At 44.9% G+C, this 13,799-nt stretch overlaps 1 protein-coding gene across 1 annotated transcript in view; it reads right to left on the bottom strand.

The window, feature by feature from the left end:
• The window catches only part of LOC119743207, an 85,609-nt gene that overhangs the window by 17,561 nt on the left and 54,249 nt on the right, over positions 1 to 13,799 (bottom strand). Inside the window, exons 36-47 of the mRNA XM_038219590.1 lie at positions 13,207 to 13,292; positions 11,806 to 12,145; positions 9,916 to 10,121; positions 9,379 to 9,616; positions 8,740 to 8,926; positions 7,858 to 8,081; positions 6,609 to 7,022; positions 5,450 to 5,716; positions 4,388 to 4,657; positions 2,984 to 3,268; positions 2,173 to 2,448; positions 1,122 to 1,397 (exon numbers count right to left, since the gene is read on the bottom strand). Of these exons, the coding sequence (XP_038075518.1) occupies positions 1,122 to 1,397; positions 2,173 to 2,448; positions 2,984 to 3,268; positions 4,388 to 4,657; positions 5,450 to 5,716; positions 6,609 to 7,022; positions 7,858 to 8,081; positions 8,740 to 8,926; positions 9,379 to 9,616; positions 9,916 to 10,121; positions 11,806 to 12,145; positions 13,207 to 13,292 (3,069 nt within the window). The remainder of the gene's footprint in view (positions 1 to 1,121; positions 1,398 to 2,172; positions 2,449 to 2,983; positions 3,269 to 4,387; positions 4,658 to 5,449; positions 5,717 to 6,608; positions 7,023 to 7,857; positions 8,082 to 8,739; positions 8,927 to 9,378; positions 9,617 to 9,915; positions 10,122 to 11,805; positions 12,146 to 13,206; positions 13,293 to 13,799) is intronic.

Raw genomic sequence — 13,799 nt, 5'->3', positions numbered from 1 at the left:
GATATGAAGTTGACGCTGGCACGTGTCGTTTGCAGATATCCATTCCTCTGAAATGTATGAAAATTAGGAGTGTCCCTTTTCGGTAAAAATATTTGTAAAGTCCACTTTTCTAAAACATTAAAATATTGCATGCGTTTCTGACAAATGAGGGTACTGTTGTTGTGATGTCATTTTAAGGACACACTTCAGTTAATGGGTTTTCAGTTGAAATTATGAACCCAAATTTTTGGATACTGAAAAACATTTGTGCTTAAAATTTGTTCATACACTGACTTTTATGTCCTGATCCTACAATGTATCGCAAAAACCAAAAAGTTACCCTGCCTAAAAAAAAAACCAAAAAATTCTGGAAACTTTTTTAGGCCGGAGCACCTGTAACACTGAAGTTCCTGCCTAAAATGAAATCGCAGTTTTGCACATGAGTGCGGGCATTCGTGCACAAGTACTCCCTCAACTGAACGCAATGCAAATGACGCGTGATGCCCACATGACGACGGTCTGGGTTAATGAACATTCAGACTAATATTGGTCATGCGTACTTTGCACCCTGCGTGCGCAAACCTGTGCACGCATCAGGTGTGCACAACCCATTGTAGCTCTTGTGAGTTTTCGAAATGTGCCAACTACTGTTCACGCATGAGTACACATTGCTTAAGCCCTTTTCACACTAGAGCCTCTCAACCCGGGTTGAAATCAACCCTGGGTGAACCCAGTGCCGCCCCGGGTTGAGTTTTTTTATTTCTTAATCCCACGTTCAACTCTGCATCGTTTCACACTTGTTTCATGCAAATCAAGCTTATCATGCTCAGTTAATAACCCTGGCAAGAATTTCAACCCGGGTTGAAAATCTCAACCCTGGTCTTGAGTAGGGTTGAGTTCAACCCGGGGTAGGGCCGACGTGGGGTTGACGCAGGGTTGACGCAGGGTTGAAATTATTCAAGTGTGAAATGATGCATGTTTTCAACCCTGCGCCAACCCTGCATCAACCCTGAGATTTGTCTAGTGTGAAATGGGTTTAATCACTTTGAAGAAACCCTTGTGTCAGTACCAAAACGTGTTGATATCAATAAAATAAATTTCATTTGTATAATGCCGATTTGACTGGGGATTGTGAGACTCACGCGTGGGGAAGGTCCTCTGTCGGAGCGTCTGTGGACGGCTGACCACGTCGCCAATCTTGGTACGGACCTCAAAGTCCACCGTGACGTGAGGCTTGATCCCGGTCAGCAGCATGCTGGTCCCCGTGGTGAAGTACGGCGATTGCGGGTCAAACTCGGCCTCGTTGGGCTCAAAGGTCACCTCGTAGCCATCCCGGGGACCTTGCGCGTCCGCCCATTGGAATTCAATCTGGGTGGTTGTCACCTGGACGATGGTCAGTGGGCCGGGGGGATACGGAACTGGAGAAAGGAATATAAAGGGTCCATGAAATGAATTTTTCTTAGGACCATATTTTGTTTAACTTTCTGCTCCTCTTAAATGTATGAAAACTATTTGACATCCTGTTTTTGGTTAATTTCATTGAAAAGTGCACTTCTTTAAAACATTTTTTTTTTTTAATTCATGCTTTCCAGAAAACTGAGGGTGCTGTTGCTGTGATTTCATTTCAGTTTACAAGTTTTCTGTTCAAATTGTGAACCAAAAATGTGTAAAATGCAAACATCTATAAGAAAACTTTGCTCACTGGCTTACTGCCATGTACCGACACAACAACGAATCACCAAAGAACAGAAACTTAACAACAGAAAAATATGCAAAATTCTGGCAACTTTTGGTGCAGAAATAGCTGTAACATTGAGGTTTCTGCACTGAAATGACATTACAATTTTGCTCACGAACATGGAAATTGGCATTAGCATACAAATAAAAAAGGCACCAAAATACCCTTCAAAATGGCAAAATAAAAAGTGAAAATAAGGTTAAGTGGGGAACACAGGTGACTTATCAAGAATTGCATTAAAAACATTACATTACATGGGCCCTTTAATTGCTGGCAAACACACAACGCAATACACACATCGAAAACGGACATATGGATTTTCGGCATAAGGCTAGCATTCGCATGGTGATTTTGCAGCAGCTGAACACATTTATGCGGCATCAAAGTTGCCTGAACTGCGGCACTGAATGATGTGCTCTTAAGTTAACGAGTCCGACAAACTACTAAAGACTTACGAGTGTAGACGGTACGGGTTACCAGCCGGCTGACAAGTTCCCCGTTGATTCCTGCAATGTGGGTGGTGATGGTGACCGTGTACTCGCTGGCCACGTCCAATCCTTGGAAGAGCAGCTCCCGGGGGGAGTTCTCGGGGACGATCATCTCGGCTAGGTTCGCCGAGGGACTGAAGATTACCCGGTAGTAGTCCAGCTCACCCACGGCCATGGGCCACTCGATCTGGATGGACGTCTCGGTGGGGTCTTGGTAGGTGATTTCCGCTGGTGCCATGGGAACTAAAAAGTAGAATTCACAAGAGAAAACCAGAAAAAAGCATTAAGCAATTGTCAATGTGACGTACTCTATGACACTTTGGATATTATGCAAAAAGGTCATATCTCGACGTCCATTGACTTTGTGTGTGCATCCAGGTTATTTAAAGTGAGATAAGTGATAACCCCCTTCGAGAGCCCTGTTGACAGGGCACATGCGCATACTGGCTTGCACGCGTAGAGCGCAGAGTACGCACGACTCATTCTATTCTAAATGTGCACAAAGACATAGTGTCTTCGCGCGAGTGCCAGGCGTCATCGGTAAATGCATTCGAATGTCTCTCCTGTCGGTCTCCACCAATCTCCTTTTCTTACCGTTGAGGGGAGCCACAGACAATACAAAATGGTATCAAACGGTATCTTAACAAAATAATGGTTACGATCTAAAAAAAAAGTGATAAATGAGGGACATGACAGACAGTTGTAAACCAGTGCCACTGTTTCACCGTAGTTGTTGAGATCGGGTCATGTATAAAAAAAAAAAAAACCAGAAACTTACGCAGCTGAACTGTGACCTCGGCCGGCACGCTGCGTATTTCCGTCATGCCGCCAATGTTGGACACGGCCACCAGAGTGATGACGTATCGGCGACCGGGCGTCAGGTTCTCCAACGTGGCTCTCCGCGGCACCAAGCTCCCGGGGAAGACGATTGGCTGGGGCATCCCGTCGTCGGGCTGGTGCTGGACCTCGTACTGGTCTACGTTGTAGGACTCACTGATGAACCACTCCAGGTCGATGCTGGTCTCGTCGTTACCGGTGGTGATGAGGACCGGGGTGGAGGGATCTGTTGAGGGTAGGGGTATGGATGGGAGGGGAATAGAGATGGCACACGAGAAAAATGGATTAAACATCCTGTGTCCATTATCACTAAGCAATTCTGAACTCTTAGTGAAAAACCTAGGGTCAAAACTCAAAATGGTCAATTAAATTCATTACAATAACCAAGTTACAGTTGAGATTTGAAGGTTTGCATGGTGGAAAGATACTATGACAAGATAAAGTTTGTGGTAGTACCATGTAAATATATCTCTTTTGTGAGTATGTGTGGTTCTTTTGTGAGTATGTCCGGTTCTTTTCAGAACCACACATACTCACAAAAGAGATCTATTCACATGGTGCTACCGCAAACTTATCTTGTCTTACAAGTTACAGTTAAAAAAACAGAGCAACATCCCCATGACACACTTTACATGTAAAGTAAAGAATCCCCAAGACATTTAGTCAAATCTAAAGTCGATAAACGGTAAACTGGGGTCAAGTCATAGGACATTCCTTTGTCATTGTTTTAATCACCTTTAACTTGTGAGTTGTGATTTGACTTACGACCTGACTCGTCATTTGAATCATGATCGACTTGTGATGTGAGTCGTGATGGACTTGCGATTTGACTTGTGGGCGACTTGTGATCAACCTGCGATTTGACTTGTGATTTGACTTATGATCGACATGTGATATGACTTGTGATCGACTCATGATTTGATTTGTGATCAAATTGTAATTTGACTTGTGAGCGACTTGCGATTTGACTTGTGATTTGACTTATGATCAACATGTGATTTGACTGGTGATCAACTTGTGATTTGATTTGTGATCAACTTTAATTTGACTTGTTATTCGACTTGTGATTTGACTTGTGATCGACTTGTGATTTGACTTGTGATCGACTGGTGATTTGAATTGTGATTTGACTTGTAATTGACTTTTGATCACCTTGTGATTTGACTTGTGATTTGACTCGTGATTGACATGTGATCGAGTTGTCATTTGACTGGTGATCGTCTTATGATTTGACATGTGATTTGAGTCATGATTTGAGTCATGATCGACTTGTGATTTGAGCCGTGATCGACTTGCTTCTCGACTTGTGATGGACTTGACCACACCTCTGAATCCCTCACGTTACCTGTGATAGCAACCACAGAGCTGGGCAAGCTCTGCACATTCCCGCTGACAGTGTAGATGGTCACGTTGTACTGGCGCGCCGTCAGCAGGCCCGTGAAGGTGACCTCTCGGTCCTCGGCAGGGAAAACATTGACGGGACTGCGCGGTAGGCCGTTGTCCGCGGGATCCAAGACGATAGTGTAGTGGTCGAAGATTCCCGTGGCCGCATCCCAGGAAACGGTGAGCTCGGAGGAGGTAACCTCGCCGAGCTGAAGCACGACGGGGTCCGGCCCTGTTAAGAAACAGGATGCAATTAAATTGGACAGAGAAAACTCAATGTGTGTGGACAAAATCTGGAATTTCTCATTGAAATTTTGATTCTCTTTAATGGTACTTTTCAAAATAGGAAAATATCTTAAAGGGATAAAAAAAACACTTTTATAAGATCACGATCCACAAGAAAGTGAGAAAAAGCCTAAGCAGGATTTTGCAGACTGGGAGGGGGAGGGGGGGGGGGGAGTGGGGGTGGAAGCTAGGTGATCCTGGCAAAATACAAAAGTTCATAGTAGATGGCCCAGAACACTACTGAGCAATAAGTGGCGCTCTTCGTTATGGGATATTATTTTCCCAACAAACACAATATTTTGTAAACAGGCAGACAATTTTACCGAAAGACAAACAAAAGGAGTGTACACCCACTCACACTTATGCTCTGGCGACGCCTATGGAAACATCTATTTCAAGGGTTTTTTTACTTCATGGAAAGGAGGGGGTGGGGGGGGGGGGGAAATGGTACCAAGGCCTTCCCCAAAATACCCCGTTGAGAGAATTCAGCATTACAAAAAAAAAGAACAAACTAATTTCAGGTACATGAATAAAGGACAAAGATTCTGCCGTAAATCGTGTGAGTCAAATTTGTTCACTTACCTGTATTCGAAAATACACTGTGAGCATTAATTTCATTGATGACATAGACTTTTATGACGGACACTCAAAATGAATATGACTTTCAAATCAAACAAAGCAGCGAAACTATGAAACTAGCACGCGCGAAGCTTTGAAACTAGAAGAAAAAGCAGCTTACGTGTCCGTTCTACAAGTGTGAACGGCCCAGCCTTCTCGTCAGCGCCATCTCTAAGGACTAGTTCAATGGTGTACTCTTGGCCGGGTACCAGTTGATCAAAGGTCAGGGCTCGCGGCAGGTTGCGCGGGATGGGGTAAGGCGAGGTAGTGATGCCGTCCATGGGAGAGTACGTCAGGACATAGAGGTCAAAGTCTCCAAAGGCTTCGGTGAACTCCACTGCGATTCGTCGCTCGGTTACCTCAACCGAATACAGGTCAACTTGCTTGGCTATAAATCATGGGAATATGGATGAAGGAGAAAACTATGAGTAAAGCCCAAGTTCATGGAGCTGAACAGTTTGAAACTGAGTTATTTTAAGAAAAATTCAGCTAAGAACAAATCGCGTTTAAAACAGCATTTCGGCTGGTTACAAAATTGTTTGTGCTGAATAACTCTATGTTCTAATGTAGCTTGATGAAACTAGTCCCGCTATTAAACTAGCAAATGTTACAAGGACAAACTCCATTGAAGTTTGTCTTCATTTCGAAGAGGTACATATGACTGGTAATTTTCTTGAATTGATGGATAGGAGTGGAGTGATATGATCTGGTTTTGTGAGCTGATCTAACAAAATGAGTCATAAGTGACACTTTTTATGTGTAGGTAAGATGGCAAGTTTGTAGAATTTTGATTAGCTCAACTGAACTCTCAAATTTTTTCCCTTTTGGGTTTTGGTGCCTTTGAGTTATTCTCAAATGAGAGATATGAGAGTTTGTACGAGATTACATCCTTCTTGTAAAAATTACTTACTATTTTGTACTTCAGTAATTTAAGAGGGCATGTGTGATCTGGCGTTGGATCTGGCGTTAGGATTCACGATCATGAGACTGTGGGTTCGAGCCCCGCCGTGGCCATGCGTGTTGTGCCCTTGAGTAAGGCGCTTTACCTCAATTACTCCTCTCAACCCAGGTGTTAAATGGGTACCAGCATTATTCAATGCTGGGAAGGTAACAGACTCGCTGTGGAGGAGGTGTGGCGATCCCCCCACAGCAGCATTTCATGGACTTGAGTCTGGCCCAATCGCTTCAAAAGAGAGATGGGCACTCCATTCTTGTGAACACAGGTTCGTCCCCCTTTACTTTTTTTTAAAACTTAATTTAAGAATGTTTGATAGACTCACGTGAACACAGCAGCTCAGCACAGGCTACCAGACTGGTTGAGGTCGGATAACCACCCAGCACAAAGGCCCCTGGTTGCGTTCCCAACACCACGCAGAAATGTGACGTGGTATCGCAGCTCTGGGTAGTCAGGTCAAGGGTCACGTCCCGGGCGTTGAAGACCAGTGGTGTACCAACGTTCACCGCCTGGTTCTGCTGGTCCTGCGTCAGGGTCACCTGGTTCAGGGCGTAAATTGAGCCCAGCCCGTCACCGCGATCCGTGGTGTATGCGAACAGCGTCCAGCTGTCATCTTCTTGGAGACTGCGGCTGTTTGACCAGGGGGTGAAGGAGACGTCGAGCGAGAACGACGCCAGATCGTCGCCTTCTAGCACCTCGTTAGAGGCCAAGGCTAACGCCCCAGATGCAATGGCGACACCTGTTTGCAGAGAATGAGCAATGCAGTTGTGTCAGGCCATCATATCATTTTATAAAAAACTCAGAACAAAATGTCGTGGACTTGTGTTAAAGTTCCTCTGATATTGGAATATCCTAAACCAACCTCCTGTTTTTTTTTAGACACAAGCCAAAGAAATCAATTGGAACATCCCCCATTTTAACCTATGGTCTCTGTAACCGCATTCACTTACTAGTGGTCATAGTTCATAAACAGCCTGCCCATTCCACTGATCAGAGAATTTCCAACCATTTATGATTTTCAATGTTTTTGAAATTGCCCAGTGGTCATTGAGTACTTCAAACTATATCAGATCACCGTGGAGGGCAATGCATGCCGCACCTAACTCCCCACTTTTTGTTGGCATGACTGTAAGTTTCCGGTTAAATCAGATTACTGACGTTCAGTTTTAACCAGATAACTGGATTTTGGAATCTTGGATTTATCCCAACACTAGTCTGGGGCACCTGTGTGGTTAGAGCACAGGATTCATGATCGTGAGGTTGTGGGTGCAAGCCCGCCGTGGCCATGCGTGTTGTGCCCTTGAGTAAGGCGCTTTACCTCAATTACTCCTCTCAACCCAGGTGTTAAATGGGTACCGGCATTATTCAATACTGGGAAGGTAGTACAGACTCGCTGTGGAGGAGGTGTGGCGATCCCCCACAGCAGCATATGAGTCTGGCCCAATCGCTAAAGAAAGAGAGATGGGCCCTCTGTTCCTGTCAACATAGGTCCATCCCTTTTACCTTTACCTTTAATTTAGTCTGGGGCCTAAAATATTCCTAAAAGACTTTTGAGGCAAGAAGGAAAGACTCACTGATGCAATTAGTCTCAATGCAACTGGTCAGATCGCCAGCCAGATTGAAATCCGGCTGGGCCTGGCCGTTCTCCCGCAGTGTCACGCAAATGTACCGCATCTGGATGCAGCGGATACCGGTGAAATCCATGGTGGTCACCAGGCCCTCTAAGGTCAGTACAGAGCCTGGAACCAGATCTCTGCCCTGCACCGTGGGATCGATAGTGGCCTCACTGACTGACAACCTGTAGAAAAAAAACCAAAGGAAATAAAACATCAGCATGTTGATTTGAGAATCAAAGTGGTTGAGATATTCTTACCCTTGCTCAATGAGCTTATAATCTTTCTTGGATCTGAGCCAACTCTCTAGGAAGTATACACAGTCATGCTGTGACGATTCTGCTTTCATTCAGTGTGGATGGCTATGTTCTCAAGTATGCATATACACATGGAATGCATTGCCTAATTCTGTGAATGTAAATATTCAAATAAGTTGGCTTGTGTCGGGGGTCATAAGCAAAAGATAATCCACACTGACAGTTCTCAGACTCTTTCACCTACATGTATTAAGGGTACAAAGGATCATTTGCTTTTTGCGCGTTTTTCTTCGTTTGAAGCAACAAAATTGCTCAAAATCTTAAGAAGGGCGCATAACAACTAACTTGTTGCTCAAAGTTTCAGCTCAGTGGATAATATACATTTTGAGAAAAACAGAGAAACATTACGCACAATACGCAGAAATGCTCCTCTTAGGGTTAATGTATTTGACAGGACAGCAAGGAAATTGGGTTTGTGCGCACGAGTATATCCCGCAACAAAGTATTGGGTGCTAACAGAATGGTGAACAAAACTGCAGAATTTTACGGTTAGAAGTGCAAAGAAAGTGGGCCAACTTAGACTTACGGAGTGCCCGAGCCGTCAGGTTGGGAGTTGACAAAGACGGTGGCCGCCCACAAGTTGTCCCCGTCGATACCGGCGCTGTTTGGCGTGGCGGTCACGTTGACATCCAAACTGACAACTTGATTGGGTCTCATCTCTATGAGCGGAGGGATGGAAACAATGGTCGGCATCACCTCCATTATCTCGACACCTGTCACAAAAATGATTAGATACACGTAGCGTAAAGGTAAAGATACGAGGAGCCATCTTGAAAACTGAAATTTCTTTTCACACTGTCTTCTCTATGCAGTTTCTTCGGGCTTTCGAGCCACAGTGCCCAGGGCGCTTTTGAAGAATCCTTGGTTTCATTACCAGAAAGAAATCGAATGAATAAAATGAATAAATAATATAACAGAGAGTTTGCATGCTTCTCTTTCGTTGACACCATTTTGGTTGGCCGTTGGTCTTGTATGTGAAGAATTTCATATAAAAGAGATTACACATTACTAGTTCAAATGGACCCCCCAAAAAGGCTTAATTTAGGACATTATTTATTTATACTCACTTCCCAGTGACTTGGGGAGTCAGTCAGTCAGTCAGAATGTTAGTCAGAAAGTCAGCTATAGAACGGTAGGCCCTCGAGTCTTATAATCTTCTACTCACCATTGCACTGAGATTGTACGCACGTCCGCAGCTCGGCTTGGCTGCCCGGCGATTCAATGCTGTAGAAAGGCTGGGCCGAGTCACCACGCCACACCTCCACGCACAAGTAGGTCATATCGGAGCAGTACTTGTCTGAGGTATCCAGGCTGACCTCCACGCCAGTCAGCGTGCTGGTCGCACTGGCCACGATGGGGACAGCTCCCTGGACAGACGTCAGGACGGCATCCTCCTTTTCATCCTGAAAAACACACCCCATCATACTCCATCAATAGTCAAACCAGGCCTGCAGGACCAAGGGGGGATTGATTTCGATGGAGTTGGGGAGATTAGGGTTAACGAGGTTCATGAAATCTTTAGTCTTTGGGAGATCTAAGTTCGGATTGACTTGGGCAATCGCGGGAAAGCAAATAGTGCATTATGTGCCCAACAGATGGAATGTTTCCCCGTGGTTGCTTTGAAATGATTCATAAGGAGGAAGATACAGCCAACCCTGAGACAACTCCAAGACTTTGAAAATGTCTATTTCTCCCCTCTTACCTCCGGTATGCCGTTACCGTTGCTAGTGGGAGAGACAAAAGCCCTGACTTTCCACAAGTCCTGCCCCATAATGGTGGCCGATTCCGGAGTGACATCAATGTTGACAGTAAACACGACCTCGCTGGCAGCTGCTAGCTCCTTCAGTGGGAAGCCGTCTGACACCACCAGTGCAGATCCTGGTGGTGACGGATACTGTAGATACACACCTAAAAAGAAAAGAAGCCAAAGAGATTTGAGCAAAAAAAATCCAATAATTTAACAATTAGCACCTGTACTACATAACGTATATTTCCCGAAGATCCATCGGCCCATGGGGTGCTCGGGCAGTTTGAGATATTACAGGGAGTAACCGGCAGGGCAGTTTGGGGCGGTACAGGGAGTAACAGGCAGGTAGTTTGGAACGTTACAAGGAGTAACAGGCAGGGTGGTTTGGGACATTATAAGGAGTAACAGGCAGGGTGGTTTGGGACGTTACAAGGAGTAACAGGCAGGGTGGTTTTGGACATTACAAGGAATAACAGGAAGGGTGGTTTGGGACGTTACAAGGAGTAACAGGCAGGGTGGTTGGGGACATTACAAGGAGTAACAGGCAGGGTGGTTTGGGACGTTACAAGGAGTAACAGACAGGGTGGTTGGGGACATTACAAGGAGTAACAGGCAGGATGGTTGGGGACGTTACAAGGAGTAACAGACAGGGTGGTTTGGGACATTAGAAGGAGTAACAGGCAGGATGGTTTGGGACGTTACAAGGAGTAACAGACAGGGTGGTTGGGGACATTACAAGGAATAACAGGCCGGGTGGTTTGGGACGTTACAAGGAGTAACAAGCAGGGTGGTTTTGGACATTACAAGGAATAACAGGAAGGGTGGTTTGGGACGTTACAAGGAGTAACAGGCAGGGTGGTTTGGGACATTACAAGGAGTAACAGGCAGGATGGTTTGGGACGTTACAAGGAGTAACAGGCAGGGTGGTTTGGGACGTTACAAGGAGTAACAGGCAGGGTGGTTGGGGACATTACAAGGAGTAACAGGCAGGGTGGTTTGGGACGTTACAAGGAGTAACAGACAGGGTGGTTGGGGACATTACAAGGAGTAACAGGCAGGATGGTTTGGGACGTTACAAGGAGTAACAGGCAGGGTGGTTTGGGACATTACAAGAAGTAACAGTCAGGGTGGTTTGGGATGTTATAAGGAGTAACAGGCAGGGTGGTTTGGGACGTTACAAGGAGTAACAGACAGGGTGGTTGGGGACATTACAAGGAGTAACAGGCCGGGTGGTTTTGGACATTACAAGGAATAACAGGCAGGGTGGTTTGGGACATTACAAGAAGTAACAGTCAGGGTGGTTTGGGATGTTATAAGGAGTAACAGGCAGGTGGTTTGGGACGTTACAAGGAGTAACAGGCAGGGTGGTTTGGGACGTTACAAGGAGTAACAGGCAGGGTGGTTTGGAACGTTACAAGGAGTAACAGTCAGGGCAGTTTGAGGTGTTACAGGGAGTAACAGGCAGGGTGGTTTGGGATGTTACAAGGAGTAACTCGCAGGGCAGTTTGAGATGTTACAGGGAGTAACAGGCAGGGTGGTTTGGGATGTTACAAGGAGTAACAGGCAGGGCAGTTTGAGGTGTTACAGGGAGTAACAGGCAGGGTGGTTTGGGATGTTACAAGGAGTAACAGGCAGGTCGGTTTGGGATGTTACAGGGAGTAACAGGCAGGTCAGTTTGGGACGTTATAAGGAGTAACAATTTAGGCAGTTAAGGAAATGAGTTATTCTCAACAACTAATAGTCAGTCAGGTATTCAGCTAGTTAATCAGTCAGTGACTCCAACAGCCAAAAAAAACAGGCTGGCAGTTCAGGTCCAGCCAAATTACCAAGTAAACTTCCTCTTACCCGAACACGTGAAGGACTGGGAAATGACGACATACTCCACATCATCTGTCCACTGTATGGTGAATTCCGGGTCGGCGTCGGGGTTGGTGATGTTCACGACGAGAAAGCGGACGTCCGAGCACGCCACTCCCGTCAGGTTCATGTTGGCCTCCAAGCGCATCGCGATCGTCTCGCCTGGATACAGGTCCGTGTCCGCATCGCTGCCGACAAACGTTCCCGTGGTGACCGCAAAGAATTCCGTCCCTGGCGCGAGAGGGTCATCTGCAGACAGCTTGACCTCGGCTGACCACAGGTTGATCCCTAAGGCATCGCCGCTATTGTCGCCAGATGTTAACCGCACCTAAAAAAAAAAAAAGGAGGGAAGGGTCATAATTAAAGAGCCACTATGTACGACAAGAGGGACAACTCTGATCTCAAACCCGGGTAGGTAGAACTCGTCAGCCTAGGACGGCTGTCTGCCTAGGAGAAGGACAACTCTGATCACAAACCCGGGCAGGTAGAGCTCGTTAGCCTTGGCTGGCAGTCTATACTCGTAGCTGTTTGCATGCGACAGCGGCCACACCCCTGGCAAAGTAGTTTCAAAGGGTTAAGGGTATGTCAGCCCTAGCATGTGAAGACTGATTCTCAGCAGAGCGAGCGGATGAGATCAACAGTGGATCCAACGGTCGTGAAGAGATAAAAACAACGTATTCAACCTAAATGTAAAATAATTTGACCTAAGCTGTTAAGGCTTCCAAAATCAATTTGAAATTCGTGTCGTAAAATTATCGAGTTCTTTTACCATAATCTGTGACCTCAGATGCTTATTTTCTGACAATGACCACATCATCATAGCTTAAATTGTATACATGTATAATAAATATTCATTTCTTAATAAATATTCTTAATTCTTAATGGGAGTGTACTTGGATCATTCTATACATTTGTGGGTGTTCCACTTTTTTTTTTCCTGTCCTTGTTACATTTGGCAACAATGATTTTATAAATTAAAACTTTTCAGGTAACTCTTGACTGGCAAATTACACAAAGTTCCAAGGTAACAGGGACAGGAGAAATGTCACACTTTGAACCCTAAATTTATAGAATGACCCAGTTCCATGGAGATGGTTTTTATCAATTCCTGGCAGGAGCACAAGACTGTTTCCTTGGTTATTTGTCATCAAAATAAAATTTCTCAAAAGCCCAGCCAATGACAAGAGTGCCGAAATGTTTGAAAAGTTAGAGCAATCTGAGTAGTATACCACATATAGTTCTTTATTACCAATTAAAAAAAAACCTCATCATCAGAGTTGGTCTTTCTATGCAGAATTCAACTGATGATTTAGAAACCTGTCGCAGTTCAAGCCTTTCTGATTTCTGGGTGATTTTCTGTCCACGGATGTAAATTATTAGTGCACTTACAGTCATTTCTACTGGGTTGGACATGGCATGCTCCACGAACGGAATTCCAGACTGGATGGTCAACTGTTGGTTCACAATTCTGACACCTGGCCATGAAACAAAAAAGAAACTTAATTAATTGGTTTTCACTAATTACGCTACTAAAAGTTATACGTGTGCTCAATACGTGTGCGCTTCAAAAAGTGGATTTTTTTTTCTTCTAATGAATATTCAATTTGTATGTTTTCTTTTAATGAAAAAAACTAATTCATTTCAATTTCAGGTGTCTTCAAAAACTCTGAAAGCAGGCTTTCATTTCGGCACATGTGAACTTGCCCTGCGAGAGCCAAATTCTTGTCTGGCATCTAATACTTCGAGTTGCCTCAACATATTAACAGCAATCGTTGGAGGATTTGGCAGGATCAAGGCAGTGCCTGGTCACTCCTCCAATGAACACATTCAAGAAATGTCAAATGACTTTGGAAGATTGAGGCTGTATCAAAGTTTTTACACAGAGGCAGTGGTTGGATTTTGAAGGATTGAGGATGCATCCAAGCAGAAAGGCCTAAGGGGGTTAGGGTTGAATATTGGTGTTGCTAAGTACAAAAATGGGC

Source organism: Patiria miniata, unplaced genomic scaffold, assembly GCF_015706575.1.
Source record: "Patiria miniata isolate m_02_andy unplaced genomic scaffold, ASM1570657v1 HiC_scaffold_6, whole genome shotgun sequence".
Taxonomy (NCBI): Eukaryota; Metazoa; Echinodermata; class Asteroidea; order Valvatida; family Asterinidae; genus Patiria; species Patiria miniata.
This window is presented reverse-complemented; position numbering and strand designations above follow the sequence as displayed.